Here is a 21515-nt window from a genome sequence, read left to right on the forward strand (position 1 = left end):
GCTGTGTTTGCATAAAGCGCAATTGGCGTTTATTTCCATTGTGTTACAATTTCTGGTGATGGTGCTCTTGGGGTGCAAGGTCTTGAGGTGGGAGCTACGTTGGTGGAACAAGCCGACTTGTTTTTCTTTCATTGCACGGTACGAAACAATGTGTTCTAAAGATGCTGACTTTTTATATTTCATTATTACTGTGTTTATCTGGTGGGACTGTTGTAGTTGATGGGAGCTTAAGCCCTCAAGGTCCCCCTTTACCAGATCACAGTCCTGGGGAGTCTCCCCACAGCCTCCCCCATCCGCCGGCCAAGATTTCAGCAACCGCCGGGAACGATTCACAAAGTCCATTTTTTGGTCGGAGACAAAAGCTCTTGTGGGGGGGGGGGGGGCGGGCGGTATGTGTGTGTGTGTGGGGGGGGGGGGCGGCATTCTCAGGAGGCCCTAAGTCTCGGGAGGGATGCCCTGGGAAGCGGACCTAGGGTTTACCTCAGAGTTTGCCCCGAGGTGCCTGTGAAGGGGAATGGTTGGGGGTTGATTAAAAAAAAAAAAAAAAGTTCTCCCCTTTTTAAAAAGGGGAGGGGGGAGAATCAGACGTTAAATTCTTTTGCAAACATTCATGCCTAAGGAAGGGCTGGAACAGGCAGCCCCGGCCGCCGGAACCGGTCGGACAGGTAGCGAGCTTGTTGACACCGTTATGTTGCAGGGCGCATGCTCACTCCCAAGTTTCCTGGTGCCTTTTCTATTCCACCTTATGAAACTTTACCACGGCGTGGTCTCACCCGCGATTTAAGGCATAGGTGTCGCCGAGCCGGGAGTCTGGGAGTCGCCAGTAGTGCCGGAGGGAGGCCGGGGCCGCGCTGCGGCGGGGAGCGGGGGGCGGAGGGAGAGGGTCGGCTAGGCGGGAAGGTGGGCTCTGGCCGCCAGGAGCCGGGACCCAGACATCGCTACGGTCCCTAGCGGTGAGCAGCCGGGACGAGGGGGCCGGGAGGGGGCCTCGCCATGCCCAAAGTCTTCCTGGTAAAGCGGAGGAGCCCGGGGGTCTCGGTCCGCAGCTGGGATGAGCTCCCGGACGAGGAAAGGGCAGACACCTACATCCCAGGTGAGCACGGCTCGGGGGCCAGGCCTGGCGCGGGGCTCCTGGGGTGAGGGCAGGGGTGACCGGGTTCCCTCTGCTCATCGGCTGGGGGTGGCCCCCCAGCCCCCTGCTTCGTCTTCCAGGGGGGAGTAGGAAGTCTCAGAGGTGCGGAAAGAGAGAGTGAGAGGCTGGGAAACCCTGGGCATCGTGCTCCCCTTCCCCCTAGTGGGCGCCTTTAATTGCCCGGCGGCGGGACCGTTGGCTGCAGTGGGGGCCGAGGTGGTCTAAGAAGGGGGTGGGGTTGAACGCCGGTAGGGGCTACTAGCCCCCAATTCCACGCCTTCATGGGTTGCACAAGGGTCGGTGATCCCCTCTGGGGCTGGGTACGTAGATATCAGACCCCTCCACCCCCATCCCAGGTAGAGGAAACTTGGCGCGCGGGGTCCCGCACTTCCTCGTGGCCCGGGAACCCGGACCGAGGAGCAGCCCCCGGAACCCCGAGCTCTCTCAGGAGGCCGAGCCGGGGGCTCGCTAGCCCACCCCCTCGGCGTTGCCCACCTGGCGAGATGCCCAGGTCCGGGGCGGGGCGGCGGCGGCACCGGCGGCACCGCCCTCAGGTCAAACTACCGCGGGCGCCCGGGCCTGACGCCGTGTGTCTGTGTGTCTAGGCTCGGCCCCTCCCTTCGCAGTGGGTCTGGGCCGTCTGCTCTGCGACCCCCCCGAGGACTGCCGCAGCGACAGCGGCAGCAGCAGTGGTGGCGGCAGCAGCAGCGCGGGGGAGCCTGGAGGCACCGAGAGCAACTCGTCCACGCGCACCCCCGAGCGCGAAACCCTGGAGCCTGGAGATGCCGAGGACCCCGGTGGACACCTGGCGGCGAAGCAGCGCCCGGTCGCCAGATCGAAAATCAAGGTACGGAGCCGACTCTGCCCGCGCCGCCACCTACACCACGCCCTGGCGTCGGGCTCCCGGGGCCAGCGCCCCTCCCTGCCGCGCCCGCCCGCGCACCCGGCTCCCGAGCCTTTGGCGCGTCCGCCGCGCGGTTCCTGCACCTGCCCCTGGGCCGCGGCCAGGGCGCCTCCGCGCGTCCTCCGGTCGGCAGGGGAGCCGGCCGCCTGCGCCCCCAAGGCCAGCTCCCCGAGCGGGCACAGTCAGTCGGCGGCCTATGGAACTACCTGAAAGGCTCAGGTTCAGCTTCTTTCCTCCCATTCGGTGCGCAAGGGCCAGAGAATAATCAGGTCGTCGAGGTCCCGGTGGTTGGAGAGGAGGGACCTAGGCACCGGAACTCCAAGCGCTCTGTGAATTCTAAATTTCACACTCTTTCTTTAGTTTTGGAGACAGTGGTGGCAGCTTGGCACACAGTGGGCCACTCATAATAACAGCGATTCCCAGTGCCAATTATGGAGTGCCCGTTAGACACCAGGTCTGCAGGGCCCTTTAAATGGGTCTGTTTCAAATTTTCTTGAATTTGAATGATGGACAAATGAGGTCAACTGTAAACTGCCTCATGCCGCGTCCTCAGTGGGCTGGGGTGTTTGTTCCCCTCTATCTTCGCGCTTCAGTCCCCCCCCCCCCCCCCCCCGTCTTCTTCTAGAATGGTAGGCTACATCTTATCCGGACGCTCTTCTGTGCTCACACGATTGCCTGCTCGAAGGTATCCGCTACCTCCTAGGTTAAGGAGTCCCGTTCCACTGACTCACAGCCACCTGGAGTCAGGGAGTGGTGTTTCAGGGATCACACGAACCCCGTCGCTAGCCGGATGGGCCAGAATGTGACCCTTCGCGGACTCCAGGTCCTCGCTGTAGGTGATAATTCTTGGGCGTTCCCGCGGTCCGGCTGCCGAGGAGGAGATAGGGAGGAGGAAGCCTAGAGTTTGCTATGGATTAGGAAAGTTTACGTTACTTTTCCTGGGACAGGCGGGCTCTTCCCTTTGCATATTCCTGGCTCCTGGGGCTTGGCTGGGGGGTGGGGAACTGGGGAAGAAGATCCCTAGCGTTGGCTGTGGATTAGGAAAGTCTCCGCTACTTTTCCTGGGAGAGACCACCCCTCCCCTATGCATATTTTCTGATGCATAGCTCAGAGGGCTTGGCTGGAGGTGGTCTGGGGGTGAATTTGGTTATGAATTGGGGCTAGAGGCCTGTGCTGGAATCTTAAAGACATCTTTAAAAGATGCTGCCAAGTAGGCATACTGCTTAGTGTTAAAGGTTCTGCGGAGGTTCAAAGTCAGCTAGCCTGAGGCTTTTGTGGGCCAGATGGGGTTAAGTGGGAGGGCTCAGTTTGCCTGAGGCTGGTAGTTCTGCCCTCCAGGAAATTCTACAGTGTCCCACTTGCATATTTATCGCCTGGGAGGAAGGACAATTGCAACGTTGTTTTGGAATGGATTGCAGACAGTTTGCCCCTGGATGCCCACATTACTCTTGAGAAAAAGTAGCAGAGGGAAAATATCCAGTCCCTTTACCACCATTTTAGGAGATCTTTCTTTGCTGCCTCAGGCAAACAGCGCTATCTGGCTTAAGGGAATGAATAAACCAAATCTATTTCCATGATCACCCTCTATGTGCAGCCCCAGGGATGGGGGTGGGGCATAGAGTGTGCCCCTCAACTGTTAACATAGTTTCCAGAGGAGTGTTAGTTTACTCAGGAGGACAGTCTGGTTCCTTCTCCCTCTCAGTTTCACCCACAAATAGGAGACATCTTGGCTTTAAGATGCTTTGAGCCTCCAGAATTATTAGTAGTGATATTGGCCATTTTCAGTTGACTGGTTAAATTTAGCGCATTGGGTAACTCTAGATTTCTATGCAAAGCAAGCTGAACTCTCTAGGAATTAGTCTTCTAACTAGAAGTGAAAAGTCTCTCAAGGATGAGACCCTTGTGGTAATGACTGCAGTTTCAATGACTTGAAGACATTTGGCTGTTGGCTATTAGGACCAGAGGAAAGGCAAGTGTGATCTGCAGAGAAAAGCAACATCCCATCCAATAGCATGGAGTGCCTGCTGTGTATCAGGCAGCCAGCATAAAAATGCTCCCATCCTAGAGTTCCAGAATCATTGGACAGAAATGACTAAGCCTCCAGGCTCTGGCTTTTGTTACTTCTTAGCTGTGTGACCTTGGGCAAATTGCCAATCCCTCTGGGCCTTAGTTTTCTTGCTTTTACAGTGGGGATAATAAGGATACTTAGAGAGTTGTGGATAAATGAGTTAAGAGTGGAAGTTGTAGGAACTCTAGCTAGAATTAGTTGGGTAGGTGGGAAGACTCAAATATTAATTATTAACTACGACAGGAATGTGAATGCTAACCCAGAAGCACAAGCAAAGATGTGATAAATTCTGAGCAGGGGAAAGTTTCTTGTGTGAATTTGAGGCCCATGGAGAAGGGGAGGTATGGGCTCAGCCCAAAACTTGAGTAAGGAAAGAACTCAGCTGTGTTGACTGCAGGATGGGAAACTATTGGGGTCAGAAAAAGTTGAAGGTGAGGCTGGAAATGTAGCTAGTACCGGGTGGGATGGTAAAGAGGCTAAATCAAGAAGTGTGGAAATTCCCTTGGGGTTGTGGGTGGGGCTCTGGAAGGTTTTTGTTGTGTTGTGTGTGTTTTTTCTGGGAGGTTTTTGAGAAGGAAAACCTCGGATCTATACCATCAGGTGTGGTTGGGGATATGTGACCTGTTTGAGCCTCAGTTCCCTGTTGTGTAAAGTGGAGAAATAATAGAATCATCCTCTCAGAAGTGTTGCATAGATTAAATGAGATAATGGGTGCAAAATGTTTAGCACTTTTTGTGCATGTATGAACTGCCCAATAGGAAGTTAGCTGACAATGACTGATAGCTATTTTGTTACCTACAGTAGGAACAAGGGATTTGCTAACCTGATTGTGCTGATCAGTGGATCTGGACAGGACTCGTAAGTGCCAGTTAAGTCGTTTTATTTCCCCGCCTAGCTATCTTTCAACTGTGTGCCTTAGGGTAGGTTATGAAATTGTTTCTTTACTACTGAGGATTCTGTAATTTATAAAACAGATTTGGGGTGGGGAGATGGTGTACCTCTGGGAAAGTATTCATGCCAGAGGTATAAGTCGCTTTAAGTCCCTTTTGTAAAGCTGGATCCATTTGCAGGTCTTTAGCGGTGGGAGATACCCCCTCCCCCCAACCCCAATCACCACTGTCCTCCCAAGGCTTATCAGAAACAAAGTGACTCAGAAATTAAATCAGGTAATTGACTGATGTTATTCATTCCTGACTCAGAGTGGCTGGTGGGACCAATGTGCAAGTATAGACTAGAAGTGAATGTCTTCTTACCCCATCCCATTCTTTTCTCTCTTTTCCTTTGGTTTCTCCCAAGGATTCTTCAAAGGAATTGAGTTTAGAATTCCTTCAAAAGTATTCTTGGCCTTTTATCTGGCTCTGTAGCCTGAGTCTTCTAGTAGTCATGGATGTGTGAATGTGTGTCTTTTTTTTTTGTTCCATCATGTTTTATTATGAAAATTTAAATACTTGTGGAATACTTGTCACTTGGTCCTAACAACAATGAACCCAAGGCTACTACTACCATCCTTCCTCCATCCACTCCCCCAACACTATTTTGAGACAAATCTCAGCCAACATAAATATTTTGAATGTGTCTCTAATAGATAAAGACCAAAATACATGATTATACTCACATTAACAATGATGTTCACATTGCTAATTGTCTTATAACTTCATTTTTTTTTTGTTTGCTGAATCAGGTCCACATAATGTCCACACATTGTAATTCATTGATGTGTCTTTTAATTTATATATTTTTCCTCCCTCACTTTTTTAGTTAGTTGTTGAAGAGATGGCTAATTTGTTTTGTAGAGTCCAGCAATCTGGGTTTTGCAGAATGCATCACCGTGGTGTCTAATGCTCCTTCTTCCCATATGTTTTCTCTAAATGGTAGTTGGATTTGCAGCTACATGTACAAAATGGTAGCCATGGTCACATATAACTACTTACATTTAAATTAAGTAAAGTTAAGTAAAACTAAATATTAAATTCCTTACTTGCACGACTCATATTTCAAGTGCTCAGTAGCGATGTGTGACTAGTGCCTACTGTATTGGACAGAGCAGATTAGAACATTTCTATCATCACAGAAAGTTGTATTGCACCAACACTGCTGTAGATGTTTGATCAGGTTTATTATAGCTAAAATCTGTCACAGTAGGGGTGTCTATTTCCATCAAGAGCTACATAATGTTTGGTTGTCTCTTTGTGATGTTAGCAGCCATTGATGCTCGAGGTCTAAATATTTTAGGTTATTACGGTTTATAGATCAGTAATATTCTAATTCTGTCCCTTCTTTTTTTAAAAAAATATATTTTATTGATTTTTTACAGAAAGAAAGGGAGAGGGATAGAGAGTTAGAAACATCGATGAGAGAAACATCAATCAGCTGCCTCCTGCACACTCCCTACTGGGGATGTGCCCGCAACCACGGTACATGCCCTTGACTGGAATCGAATCTGGGACCCTTGAGTCCGCAGGCTGACACTCTACCCACTGAGCCAAACTGGTTAGGGCTGTCCCTTCTTTATTAGCTGAAATTCTTCTATGGAGAGATACTTCCCCTGTTTCCTAGTGAGACAGTTCACTTAGGAAAGGCAGAGTAAAATTCTTTTTATTTACCAATTTTCAAGATAATCAGTTGGTTCACCAGAATTCTTTAGTGATGGCCAATTAGTTTATTTTTAAGTATTGTTATGAATTGTAGACTTAAGTACAGCAGTTTATAAAAACACATCCATTTGATAGTTGGAAGGGACCATAAGTGCAGTCCCTAATTGTCTTCTTTCTCCCAAGAAAATTGGATGCCCCTCTTCCTGCCTCCATTGTAACTCACTGATCATCTCCTTGACTGCACATTTGGCTGACCAGACTCCTCTTGAACTGGACACACCAAAGGCAGGCTTGTATCTTCAGCATCTGGTACAGCAATGCCTGATTCATGGGAGGACATAAGTCAACACAGAACAGAAATACAGATGGGGAAGAAGGGGTCAACAGTCCCTAGATGTAAGTGATAGCATTTGGAGGAAAACAGGAAGCAAGAAGAAAAGGGAGATCTGGGAAAATGCTTAGAATAGATGCTCGAAAAAATTTAATTTAAAGAGGAAAAAAAAAAGGAGGCATAAGAGAACAATACATGTGAACTGCATCAGCTTTTAATTTGAATATAAGTTTTTACTTATTTTTATTTCGAAGAGGAAGGGAGAGGGAGAAAGATATAGAAACATCAGTGATGAGAGAAAATCATTGATCTGCTGCCTCCTGCACTGGGAATTGAACCCGCAACCTGGCATGTGCCCTGACCATGAACTTCCTGGTTCATGATTCAACACTGAACCATGAGCCACACTCACTGGGTTGAAGTGGGTTTTTATTGTTGGAAGGGACTGCATGAGTTTAGTTACAGAAAACAATCTACTATAGCTTGCTTAAGCAGAGAATGGTTGATTTTAGGGCAACAAATGAACTAAAGAAAGACCAGGCTGAGCTCCCAGGCTCTCCTCCGAGAGCCACACTGCAGAATTGGGCAACCTAGAGAGCTGCAGCTGCCTCCTCTATGGCTGCCTAATCATGCATCATGATGCTTCTGCTAATGCAGAGTGTGAAACAATTGCCACGTGCCTTCCTCTCTTCAGTTAACCTAGTAATTGGTGGAACCTAAGTTCCTACTGGGTTACATGTAAAGATCATAGCTGCAAGGGAGTCTGGAAAATGCAGTTGCTAGCTTACTGGCCTCTGCAGTATACGAAGGCTCACCAGAAGAGTAGGAATAGAGGCTGACTGTGTGTACATAGGATCCACTACAGGGACCTTTAAAGTTTACATGGTCCAGTCTCCTCATTTTGTTTTGTTTTTATTTTTATTTTTTAACTGATTTCAGAGAGGAAGGGAGAGGGAGAGAGAGATAGAAACATCAATGATGAGAATCACTGATGGGCTGCCTCCTGCATGCCCTCTACTGGGGATGGAGACCACAACCCAGGCATGTGCCCTTGACTGGAATCAAACCCAGGACCACCCCCTCCCAGGACACATCCCCTTCTCCCCCAGTCCACAGGCTGACTCTCTATCCACTGAGCCAAACCAGCTAGGGCAGTCTCCTCATTTTGAAGGGGAGAAAGGTAAAGACCAGGAGGTTTTGTTGAATTCCTCACAGCTGTTAGTGACAAAGCCCAACTCAAGGATCCTTATTCTTTCAATGTTATTGTATTGCATTATGGGAGATTTTTAACACTTTATCATTAGTGCTGACGGTCTGACATAAAGGAATTTGAAGCTGTTTCTCACCATATGAGACAAACAACAGAGTCCTTCCCTCCCCCTCCCTTACAGTTCAACGGCAGACACTAGTTTGGCAGACAAACCACATTCAAAATCTCATTGTGGGTACCTAAAAGCCATATGGCCATGGGCATTTTATAGCTCTTTGAGCCTCAGTTTTTTATGGATTATAAGAATATATTTCCTTCATCATCTCTGCATTTGAGAAGCTTCTCCACTGCCGTATAGCAGAGTGGTGAAGCCTAAGGATATGCTACATGGGACCAGGAGGGAAGTTTTTATCCCAAAGGAATTGGGGAAATACAATTCGCATGTTTTGAGCACTCCAGCATAGCAAATGTGCCCCTGGCAATCTTGTTCATGTGGCCGCCATAAGATAGCCTGGACTCACAGTACCCTCCCACAGAAAATAGGACCATTAATTTAATGAACTTATTTGATGGAAGCATCAGCAGAAAATAAAGGATTATAAAATTTTTCACTTTAGAAGGTTGACAGGTAAGTGACCATAGCCAGTTTTGAAGTTGGTCAGAAGGCCTACCTCCCCAGATGCTCCTGAAGTTTTCAGCAGCACTGATACAATGATCGGTTTGTTTCTGCTGCAGAGGCCTGTTTTTTAGAAAAACTAGAGGGGAACTTTGTGTGTTTTTTAAAATGAAAGCCGAGACCTTGCAGAAAACAGGACAGCGAGCAAGACAGTGCCAAGCTGAGGGGTTGATGAATTGCTTGCTCTCTGTCTTCATTTTTCTTGTCCTGAATTAATCTCCAGACTGATGTCATCTCCCACCTTCCATAGTAGCTTCCTCACTTCATTACTAAGCCTTTTGCAAAGTGTTAATTTTGGATTAAGGGTGAGACTATTAAGCTTTTAGAAAGTAGCATGGTATAAATACCACCCCTGGCGGGTCTGGAGCAGTACCCTGTAATTAAACACATTAATAATTTCTGTATCAAAACACATGAATATTGATACCAAAGGGATAAAGTCTGTGTGTAGATTCATGCTCACTTGTGTCAGGTTTTATTATCAAGGAAGATGGGAGAAAATGTCAGTTTTCAGAGCTTTTTGGATTTTAGTTTCGGATGAAGGACTGGGGACTTGTGGCTCACACTAAAGTTAATCCCCTTTTTCTTTCATCAGAGAAAGAAAAATTCAAAAGCCAAATAAGTAAACGAGGGGTTTTGACCAATTGATTTTTTAAAATATATTTTTTTATTGATTTCAGAGAGGAAGGGAGAGGGAGGGAGGGAGGGAGAGAGAGAGAGAGAGAGAGCAAGAGAGAGAGAGAGAGAGCAAGAGAGAGAGAGAGAGAAACATCAATGATGAGAGAGAATCATTGATTGGCTGTCTCCTGCAGGCCCCACACTGGGGATTGAGCCCTAAACCCGGGTATGTGCCCTTGGCTGGAATCAAACCTGGGACTCTTCAGTCCATAGGCCAATGCTCTATCCACTGAGCCAAACCAGCTAGGGCTTGACCAATTGATTTTTAGTTAGAATCACAGAATTTTGGAGCTGGTCTAACTATAAGAGTTAGGCTTATTAAGTAGTTTTTCTTATTTAATTCCTTAATAATCCTAAGAGGCAAATATCATTATTATCTACATTTTACAGGTGATAAAATTAAAGCTTAGAGAGGTTGAGTAACTTGCCTACATCCCACAGTCTGTAAGTGGCAGAACAGGATCCGAACTTAGGAAGTTGGAAAAAAGATGCTCTTAGCCTCTTATTCTGCCATAGAGCTCATCTAATACCATTTTGTTATGTTTACATGCAGGAAGTTGTGGCCCAGGGATATTACATGACATCACATAACTAGCCAGGTCTAGGTTTTTATTTGATCCTTAGCATTTCTGTTTCAACATTCCACTCTCATTTTGTAACTAAGATGACTAAAGGGTAACTAGTTTGGGTCTACTACTTGTAGAGTAGAGTAACAGTGTAAAATTGGTTAACCCTATTTTGAAACTTTAGGAGGTCGAGTGTAAGGTCTAACCTGTGTAAACATAGCAAGAGTGGTGTAGTGAGCAGACATGTGCCCAGGGAGGGATTGCTGGTCCTCTGGCTCACAGGATGTCATTCCAGAGATCAGATGTGTCTCTTCTTATGCAGCCCATCTTGGGAGACAGAAATGTGGCAGATCTGGTGTTCTGGAGAGGATGTGATACGTTGGTTACTATACCACTTACTTTATTGCTGCTTCCCAAATAACCACAAATTTAGCACCTTAAAATAATTTATCATTATGTCTTCCAGTTCTGTGGAATGACTCATCTCTGCTGGGCTGGTCTTCCCTGGGGCTTCTCATGCTATTGCAGTCAGATGACAGGTGTGGCTGGACTCTTCTGAGCCTTTTGACTGGACGGGACATCCAAGAGGGTTCACACACGTGGCTGACAATTGATGCTTTTCTTTTTCCAGCTGCTTTAATGAAATGCTTTTTTTTATTTTTAACAAATTCCTATTGACAGACATATAAGTAGTTTCCAGTCTGTTGCTATTACAGAACAGACCACATTTCAAGGCAGAAAATGTGAAATTCACTCTGGGATAAAGTTCACATGTAGAAATTTATCCTACAAATATCCCTTTTTTTCTGGGAAGTGGACTAGTCTGGGAGAAGCTGGCTTCATCAGCCATGATCTTTTACTATTTAATTAGCCTTACATCTTGTTTCAACAAAGCTGTCTCTTAAAGCTTCAAGTATAACTTAATGTGCGGTGGCTGGATTGGTCATAGATGTCTATAGCTAGCAAGTATCACTTCATGAATTGGTGGTTGCACCTTAGGGGAATTCCCTAAGTGAGTCATTTTGTGCTGACTCAGTTATTCATACTGTGAAATGGGGATGTATATGAAGGTGGAGAAATGGAAAAATTGCCTTTGCTGAAGCATGCTTGGAGAACTTCTATTTTTGCTCCAAGAAAACCAAAGGAAAGTTCCCGCTGGGAATGGGGTGCCCTCGGTCTCCACCCCCTCTCCCCATTCTCATTTTCTCCCCTGTGTTAAAAAGTTTTCTATATCTTGGTCAGATGATCCATTGGCCCTGCACTCCCTTAAGTTGTCACTAATCTCCCTTCCCTCTGACCTTTAAGATTTTATTCTTTTCAAAGAAAATAGTGCCAGTGATTTGAGATTTTTCATCCTGGACTGTATTAGAAGGTATCTATATTACATGCTGAGCATTTTAAAAATAGGAATTTACCAGAGTGATTAAAGTAAGCAAGAGGTCAGGTTGGAAATGTAGTTGTCCAGTCCTCAGGCACATTCTATAGGACTTTCAAAAGACAGTTCTAACTTTCTACATGTTTTTAATTAGAATTACAAGGGTCAGTTGTCTTTGTTCTATTTTATTAGCCCCTCACTACCTCTCAAATGACTTTTATCATTACCTTGAGAAGCTCAAAGTACTCACTTTGCCAAGACATGGGCCATATTTAGTATTTTCACTTCTCTTCAAGGGAGGCAAGACCAGGAGGAGACCGTGACCTGTCCTGGTGATTGGAATATGGAAGCTTTGGGCACAGCTGGGTCTCCTTCAGGCTGGGTGCCAGGTCCTACCCCTTCGGGGAACACATGGCAGAGGTGGGGCATGAGGAAGTTGGAGGCCTATGATGACTATCCATCTGAGTCATCAAACTCAACCCAGTAGCTGTCCTCCTTTATCTTCCACTGTCCAACCCCTTCACCCTCTTTGAACAGAGTTAAGCTCACCTCCCTGCAAGGTAGAGCCCTAAGGGGGACCCTGCCATTCTCTGCTACCACAGCTCTCTTCATTATCTGCTTTCCTGGGGCTCAGGCTAGCGGTGTGGAACCACACACAGTCCCTGTTTCCCACCGTCCTCTCCTGGAATATTCTTTGCCATTCCTCCTCTCTTTCTCCTCATCTTTACCTGGCTGAGGAGCTCACTTCCTCTAAACTTTAGAGTCTAAAGGCACCTTCCCCCTTGTCCCATGGCAGAGGCAGGTGCTCCTCCGAGATGCACATTGCACCTGGGCTTTCCAGATGTCAGTGACCTATTGACCAGTCCGCTCCCCCACTAGACTGGCAGCTTCTTGGGGACAGGTGGTCCAGGTGACTGTACTCCCTCAGCTCTGAGCACAGGACCTGTTACAGATTAGGCACTAGTTGGTCAGCTGAGACAAATTAAACTCTGAGCCAATGAAAAAGAACTGGTACAGAGGAGGCTAACTGGAAAACCCAGTTCTGGAGTCTTGGGCCTCCTTCAGGTCTCTTTCTATCTCTTTGTATCTTGCCACCTGTGAACCCACTGCCCATCGACACTTTCTGAATGTGCACTGACCTGAGTCTGGGCTTGGGGTGTGGGGGTGGGGGCAGGAATGTGCACAAACACTTGCTGACTCAAGGCACTTCATTGAGGACACTGGATGAGCTCTGAGGAAACATTTGTGAGTGATGGAACCCTCTGGAATGAGATGGAATAAAGTACTGGACTGTGTGAGGCTCCAGCCTCACTTCTCATGCAGAACTGGTTAGAAATGCAGTGTGTAGACCCCATCAGACCTCCTGAATCATATCCTGCATTCTAGTAAGTCACCCAGGGGATTTGTGTGCACTCTGAGTTTGAGAGGCACTGGTCTTGCGGGTCAGAGAACAGTGCAGGCAGGGGCTGTAGTCGTTAGAGGAGCTACATCAGAGAAGGAACAGTTGAGCTGGGTCTCAGCGGAGGGTAACACCCAGGGTGGATGAAAGGAGGAGGGTATTTGAGGCTAGAAAGATTTCGAGCCCAGAAAGGTCAAACTTTTCTTGCTAATGATATTTGTCTGAAAATACATTTTTTAGGCTCTTTTATGAGTAGAATTTTGGCAGAACAGTTGGATCATTCCTCTAAAGGAGTGGTTCTCAACCTTCTGGCCCTTTAAATACAGTTCTTCATGTTGTGACCCAACCATAAAATTATTTTCGTTGCTACTTCATAACTATAATGTTGCTACTGTTATGAATCGTAATGTAAATATCTGATATGCAGGATGGTCTTAGGCAATCCCTGTGGAAGGGTCGTTTGACTGCCAAAGGGGTTGCAACCCACAGGTTGAGAACCGCTGCTCTAAAGGATCTGATTTGGTAACTAGGAAACCTTTGATGAATATATTAGATCTGGTGGTTTTCACCACCGAAGAACGATCCAGGTGGACTCCCATAATAGACTCAGTTTTCTTTCTTAGAGATGGCAAACATAGTTGAGAGAATGCTGGAATGGGAGCCCAGAGTCTGAAATTTAGTTGTGAGTTTGCTGGTAATGAAGCTGTGGGCTCCCAACCAAGTCACTTCCCAAAATTATCATTCTGTTTGTTCATGATTTTGTGCATCAGGAACTGGGGCATGGCTTAGCTAGGTAGTTCTATTCCAGGCAGCACTCACTCATCTGGTGGCAGCCATGGGTGGGCTAGAAGGTCCAGTGAGGCTTTTTGTTCATACCTGGTCCTTCTGTGCTCCTCCATGTGGCCTTCCACTCTCCACATGGCTGCTTGGGCTTCCTCGCAGCATGGTGGTCTTAGATTCTAATGTGGCAGCTCACTTTCCTAGAGGGAGGATATAGAAGCTGCATGGCCTCTTAATACCTGAAACTGACACATTATCTCTGCATCCAGTTGGTCCAAGGGGAGAGGAGATAGTCTGCATCTCTTGATGGATACAGCAGCATGCAGGAACAGGGAGGAAGGAATTGACTGCAGCTGTCTTTAGGGACTCTCTACCACAGGCTCTATGTTATCAGGACTTAGATTCCTCCTTTCTTTCTGCTCTTCCATCCTCAGCACTGGCTTTCCCATTGTGGTCCAAGAAAGGAGAAAATGAGAGAGAGGGCAACATCCTCCCCCCTTAGAGAGAGTATATTTCATCGGCCAGGTGGCCATAGAGCCATGACTTGGTGGGGAATGCAGATGTTTAGCTGGGGACAACGTCCTGCTAGAAATCCGAGGTCTGTTCTCAGGAAGAAGGGGAGAATGAATGTTGGGAGGAACTGCCAGTTGTTCCATCTTCCCCAAAGCCAAAAGCAGGCCAAGCCTAGAGGCTTAGGGAGGTGGACGCCCATAGTAAGCTTGTGAGATGTGCCCGCCTGCACTGTGGTCCTCACAGCCTCTCTCTCTGTCCCAGTTCACCACAGGCACATGCGGCGACTCGGCGGTTCACAGCTGTGACCTGTGTGGCAAGTGCTTCCGCCTACAGCGTATGCTCAACCGGCACCTCAAGTGCCACAACCAGGTGAAGAGGCACCTGTGCACCTTCTGCGGCAAGGGCTTCAATGACACCTTTGACCTGAAGAGGCACGTCCGCACACATACAGGTGAGGAAGGGTCATGTGCTTAATTTTAGTTTTGTTTTTCTGCCCAAGAGTTCCTGCTGCTTTCCTCCCACCAAAGAACCAGATGGGACAGTGTTGTATTTCTGGAAAGACCATGGGATGGGGCATTTGGGGCCAGCCCATCTGGGTTTACCTCCAGGCTGTGCCAACATCCAGCTGTGTCATCTTGGGCCAGGCAAGCCTCCTCACTTAGCCTGTTTTCGCCCCCTTTAAGATGGGGATAATGATACAAGTTTTAGCATAACTCAAGACAAATCACTGGCTGAAGACGTTCTGAGAATTGATGCCTGACGCAATGCTGTGAGATATAGTTTGGCCCCTCAGTCCCGCCTGAATGCAGGGATGTGGTTCCTGTGGTCCCACTGGTGCTATTTTATGCACCTTTCTTGGGAAGTAAGCCTGTCTCCAAATAGCATCTTGTTTTTCCCAAGAACTCAAAAAGAGAAGGAAATGATCGCTCACTTAGAGCTGACTGAGCCTCCTACCTGAGGCTGGCAGGCAAGCGTCTTCCTCCCTTTGGGCCTTCCTCAGTTTCCCTTCTCATGAAGTGGGAGTCTAGGTCCTCCCCAGCTCATTACACAGAGAATCCTGGGGGTGCTCGCAGGCCTCTCTCTAAGCTCTTCTGCTTGGTGATAGCCTCGTTTATTTTATCTTAGAAACATCTGACCTCCAAGCTTCTCCTTTAGCTCGGAGGTCAGATGGTCCACACCGTGCCAGAATGATCCCTTGAGGAGAATTCTGAGGATGCTACTTCCCTGCTAAAAAAGTCTCCAACTCTGGGCAGGAGGAAATCCAAACTCCTCATCTTGAGGAGCTTCATGTAAGGCCCCTCAGGATCTGGGACCCATCTTCAAATCCCCATCCTATCTCAGCCCGTCCCAATTCCATCCCATCCCAGCCCATTCAGCCTCATCCTGGTTACTACCCACTCTCCCTACAGCCTCATAGAATTTACTGTAGATAGTGTCTCTGACCCCTGAAGCCCTTTCAGAGTTTAGGATTTCCTCTGGCATTTTAGTGGAATGGGAAAATGTCCACTCCTCCCTCCAGATGGAGTTTCCAATCCCTCAACACCCCGTAGGACCTTCTCAGATCCTCTAATTCAGATTTCTTTTATGGCCCCATGCTTCTGTGTTCTTAGAGTACTGGCCATAAGCCTCCTCCCTGGCCTGGGGAGAATGTCCTCCACCTTAGTGGGTGAGCTGATGAACTAAAAGGTTTTTGTGTTTGTTTGTTTGTTTTTTTTAAATATATTTTATTGGTTTTTCACAGAGAGGAAGGGAGAGTGATAGAGAGTTAAAAACATTGATGAGAGAGAAAGATCCATCAGCTGCCTCCTGCACGCCCCCCACCGGGGATGCGCTCGAAACCAAGGCACATGCCCTTGACCGGAATCGAACCCAGGACCCTTCAGTCCGCAGGCCGACGCTCTATCCACTGAGCCAAACCGGTTAGGTGGTTTTTGTGTTTTTTTTCCTTTTTAAAAACTATTTCTGGAGGGATTTTTTTTTTAGTGTAACATACATCCAAAAGAGTGCATAATTCAGCAAATTTAAGAATTTTTACCAAGTGAACACACCCATATCATTAGCACCCAGACCAAGAAACAGTATTTCCAGAGCCTGGAAGTTCCTGCCCGCTCCTTCGTGCCCCCTTCAAATCATTATCTCCTAAGCCCGGGAGTAGCACGGGGAGGTCTAGGCTGCAGCTCCAGAGCACATGCTTGTGCATAACTGGGGCCCACTGCTCTTCTCCAGCTGCCCTTTCAATCTTTTTTTTTTTTTTTAACATATTTTATTGATTTTTTTGCAGAGAGGAAGGGAGAGGGATAGAGAGAAGGAGAAACATCGATCAGCTGCCTCCTGCACACTCCCCACTGGGGATGTGCCCGCAACAAGGTACATGCCCTTGACCGGAATCGAACCTGGGACCCTTGAGTCCGCAGGCCGACACTCTATCCATTGAGCCAAACCGGTTAGGGCTGCCCTTTCAATCTTGAGCAACACAACAACAAAAAGATAAATGAATCACTATCTCCTTTCTCCCAAGAGGCACCGATATTGTGACTTCCAATAGCATAAATTGCTGTTGCCTGGCTTTAAACATGATAGAAATGGAATCCTATAGTGTCTGAGTACAAGGCTTCTTTTTGGGTCCCTAGCACCAGTGAATCAGTAAAAGGTTGACCTCCGTGTGGCCAGGCTGGTACCTTAGGTTGAGGCAGAGAGAATGCTTAGGGAGTATCACAGTGGAGGAGGGTCCCAAGGCTATCAATGAACCCATCAAGTAGCTGCAAATATAGGCTCATAGACAACTGACCCAAGGGCTGGAGAAACTGGGGACAGCTCATGCAGTCGTTTGTCATTGGTTGTCCTGGAGAGTTCTCAGCTTTTCATCTCTGTCTGAGGATGTCCTTGAGAACATGGCCTATTTCTTCTCCTGGTAGACTCTGTGTCACTTCCTCAATCCTGTCCTTTAAGACAAAGGGAGCATTGCTGGCTGTTCGGTACCTTCACTTGGAGTAAATAGCTGGTGGAGCTATTTACTCATCAGTGCCGTCAACGTAGAATCAACCAGGAAATATTAGGGACTGACTGCTTCTCAGGCAAGAGTTTACAAGTTGAGTCACTGGCATAGTAGTTAAGAACTCATATCTGAGTTAGCTGACTATGCAAGCAGTTTATTTGGGAGATGGTCCCAGGAGACACAGTGAAGAGAAGACAGTCAATTAAAGTGACTACATAAGCAGGTTACCACTGTGGGCAACTGGCACTCAATCCCATTGGGGTCCCCTGAAGAAATATATAGAATGCATCCCAGAATTGATCTAGGGGCGAGGAAGCTAGGTATTGGTCTATCAACTCCCATCCCTCCTTGCTTGGGGGACCAACCTCCTGAATTCTACAGGAAAGACTCACACTGGTAGGCAAAGGATACACAAGGATATTTTTAATGTTAATTTCATTTTGAAATGGTAATACCTGAATATATTAGGTTAGATAAAAATATATCATTAAAATTAATTTGACCTTTTCTAAACTTATTTTAATGAGGCTACTAGACATTTTAAAATTGCAAAGTGGCTTTCATTCTAATTTAGATAATTGAAATCTACAGATAATCATTTTTTAAAATTTTAGTCATAATTTTAACTCTTAAAGTGATAAACAAATAAAATTGTGAGAATATCTTCAACTTGTTTTCCCTGCCCTGGTCTATTTTCGGATGGAGATGTACCTTCAAGTGATAATGGACTAGAAAGAGGAACCAGGAGCTTACTGACCAGTTAGCGGGGCTGCTGCTGTGCCTGGAGCTGGAGGAATAGGCTTGCCTCCTGGTGTGAGAGACCTGCCCCGCCATCTCTTGAGCTCTGTGCAAAACAGATGCTCAGTAAAAAGAGCAAAAATGTGTGATTTTCAGACGTGTTTGGTTTTTTTTTAGTTCATTGAACAACCTTCCTGTTTCCAAAAGATATCACTAGAATTCTGTGAATTCCGTCTTGCCTTTGATTGAGACGTGAATGTTGGATTTTTGCTATTGACTATTAAGTGAATGTTGGATTTAGACCAGAAGCAAAGATATGAACACTGTTAACACAAATACAGTAGATAGTTGAGTGAAGGATATGCTTGCTCATAGTGTGATTAGCCAGGCCATGAGTGATGAAAAGACTTCTCAGGGATCCCAGGACCCTCTGAGATTGTGGCGACAATATTGATGAGGTTGGTGAAGACAGTGGGATAAAGAATCAGGATTAATCCCACCCCATTCCCACCTCCTCCTGTGCCCTGCAACTACTGAGGGGACAGGGCATTTAAGGAAGGACTCAAAACCCAAGGAAACATCTTGGAAAAGATCCAGGGAAACCAGAGCCTGAAAATGTCTTACCTTAATATTTAAGCAGATGAAAGAAAAGATTAAGATGTCTTTTTCGGATATAACTTCTCCAAGAGGACAGTAAATCAGAGGAGTGTGAGATGGAGAGCTGGGATGCTAGCCAAATGACATCTGATTCAAGATTGGGAGAGAGAAACTACAGCAGAAAAAACTCCATAACAGTTTGTGAAAATATTTCAGGAAACAAATAGCTATTTTCAATCCAAATTGTCTTAGCAGATCCTAAGATGGCAATTCTTATAAAATCATTTGTTGAGGGAGAACGCCCAGAAGAAACCTATAAGGGAGGAGGGAGCGGGACAGGGTAGAGGATGGAGCTGAGTGCCCTGAGCTAGAGTCCAGCCCAAGCCCGATCCCATTGGGGTTCCGGAGTGTGGATGGCACCACAGCCTTGTCCTGTCTACAGGCAGGCGGGGGACATTTCCACTCCACGCCAGCCAGGCATTGGCTGAGGGCTGCCTCCTCCCTGGGCAGGGAGGTCAATTACTCAGTGCCCATTCCTTGGAGAAGGAGGCAGCCAGGCACTGTTAGCTCCTCACACATGATAGCTGGGGGACGATGCGCTGGCCCTGAATGTGGGTCTGGACTGGGGACCATCAGCATCCAGTACACATAAGAGAGGGACTTGCTCTATTTAAGTCGACAGGATTGCTGAGGCTATCGGGGAAAATTATGGCTGTTGATCCACCTTAGGTCAAAATGGTGCGGGGGCAGGGGAGGCATGAGCTTTACAAAAACCAACGTAAATTCAGTTAACAGCCAATGAAAAACATAGTGGGCCTGTTTATAGAGAATACATGTTTGGATTTGAGTTGAACCAGTTGGGATGCATTCTATGAATGCATTGAGGGGATGGTTTGCTTTTGGTGGGGGGGAGAATTTAAGTAGAAAATAACACTACCAACACTTGCTTGTGCTAGACTCTGCATTCTGTCTACAGCCTCGTTACTCACAGTGTCTGTAGTCCGTGCCCTGGCAGCACCTGGGAGCATGTTGGAATCACATTTATTGAGGGCCACATGTCAGGCATGGTCTGGGCATTGTTTACAGCTATGACCAGATGTGCCAGGCTCATCAGACAAGTACAGTTTTCTAGAAAGTGTTTTATTTTTCTCCTTTGTAAAATTAATACTTATTCTGTAAAAAAAAAAAACAAAAAACTTTAGCCAATACAAAAGCTATAGAGAAGAAAGTGTAAGCCACTATACACAGTTGAAAAGGGCATATACATCTGTGGGATCCCCAGCTTAGTCTTTGGGGAGCAAGGTGCCAGGGGAAATAACCCATGTTGGTTATAATTTCCACCTCTGTAATAGAGGAGTCCAAGGTTCCTGGGGACGCTTCTGAGTTCCATAGAGAGGAGTGGAGGAATTCAGATTTGAGGTCAGGGAAGCGGGGAGGGAGCACTAACCAAAGGGAAGTATTTGTCCTGCCTCTGGGACACCTTCCACCTTATCTTCCATCGGCCACACTGAGAGGGACAGAAGGCAAACAAATCCCATTTTGATTGAAGAAGAGGAAACAATGGTGTCTTTCTTTGGAGTCTAAAGGGAAGGATTGACTGGATCGGGAAAAATGCAGATTGGGAGAAATTTGGAGTGGGGCAGATGGAGGGAAAAGAATAAAGTATCCTCCACCTCTAGCGAGTTGAATGGTCTTGTGGGATTGCCTCCTGCGCTCATTAAACTGTCTCTCCTCTATTTTATTTTGACTTACTTTTTAGCTTAAAAAGTAATATGAACGCCGAAACCGGTTTGGCTCAGTGGATAGAGCGTCGGCCTGCAGACTGAAGGGTCCCAGGTTCGATTCCGGTCAAGGGCATGTACCTGGGTTGCGGACACGTCCCCAGTGGGAGACGTGCAGGAGGCAGCTGATCGATGTTTCTCTCTCATCGATGTTTCTAACTCTCTATCCCTCTCCCTTCCTCTCTGTAAGAAATCAATAAAATATATTTAAAAAAAAAAAAAAAAAAAAAAAAAAGTAATATGAACGGGAAAATAATGACAGAAAAAAAAGTAAGCCTCCCTCCTCATGCCCATGTTCCACTCCACTTAACTAAAAAAATGTTTTTCCCAGCCTTGGCCAGTATGGCCCAGTTGGTTAGAACATCATTTTGTGCACCAGAAAGTCATGGGTTCGATTCCCAGTCATGCTTAGGTTGCAGGTTCAATCCCTTGTTAGGGTGCATCAAATGATTGTTTTATCTCTCACATGGGTCTCTCTCTCTCTCTCTTTCTCTCTCTCTCCCCCTTTCTTCCTTGCTCCCTCTCTCTAAGATCATTAAAAAAAGTTTTAATTTCCTCCAGAAATTTTTTTTATTATTATCTAAAGTTTTATATATGTCTTCTTTTTCCCCAATTGACTCCCCGCCCCACTCCCCTCGCCCCCAGTCATTTCCATTCCAGGAAAGCCCCCGTCGCCCCAGTGTCTGTGTCCATTGGTTATGCTAATATGCATGCATACAAGTCCTTTGGTTGCTCTCTACCCAACCCCCCTACCATTTGTCTCTGGATCTATTCTTGTTCATCAAATTATATTGATTATTATATCCCACATATGAGTGAGAGCATGTGATATTTATCTTTCTCTGACTGGCTTATTTCGCTTAGCATAATGCTCTCCAGTTCCATCCATGTCCCCAGAAATCTAAAAAAAAAAGAAATGTTTTTTATTGATTTCAGAAAGGAAGGGAGAGGGAGAAAGGGATAGAAACATCAGTGATGAGAGAGAATCATTGATCGGCTGCCTCCTGCAACTCCCACACTGGAACCTGGGCATGTGCCCTGACCGGGATTGAACCTGTGACCTTCTGGTTCATAGGTCGATGCTCAACCACTGAGCCATGCTGGCGGGGCAGAAGTTTTAAGTACACATTGCTTTTTAATGTACTGTATATCTTAGAGATTGTTTCACATCTGCACAG

The 21515-nt window shown here is 46.7% G+C and overlaps 1 protein-coding gene across 1 annotated transcript in view; it reads left to right on the forward strand.

The window, feature by feature from the left end:
* The first annotated feature begins 752 nt into the window (after positions 1 to 752).
* The window catches only part of OVOL2 (ovo like zinc finger 2), a 29203-nt gene continuing 8440 nt past the window's right edge, over positions 753 to 21515 (forward strand). The window contains exons 1-3 of the mRNA XM_070421429.1: positions 753 to 1093; positions 1738 to 1979; positions 14488 to 14677. Of these exons, the coding sequence (XP_070277530.1) occupies positions 994 to 1093; positions 1738 to 1979; positions 14488 to 14677 (532 nt within the window). The 5' untranslated portion in view covers positions 753 to 993. The remainder of the gene's footprint in view (positions 1094 to 1737; positions 1980 to 14487; positions 14678 to 21515) is intronic.

The sequence above is a fragment of the Myotis yumanensis genome, unplaced genomic scaffold (assembly GCF_028538775.1).
Source record: "Myotis yumanensis isolate MYYU_CA2020_CCGP unplaced genomic scaffold, mMyoYum1.0.hap1 SCAF_7, whole genome shotgun sequence".
Classification (NCBI taxonomy): Eukaryota; Metazoa; Chordata; class Mammalia; order Chiroptera; family Vespertilionidae; genus Myotis; species Myotis yumanensis.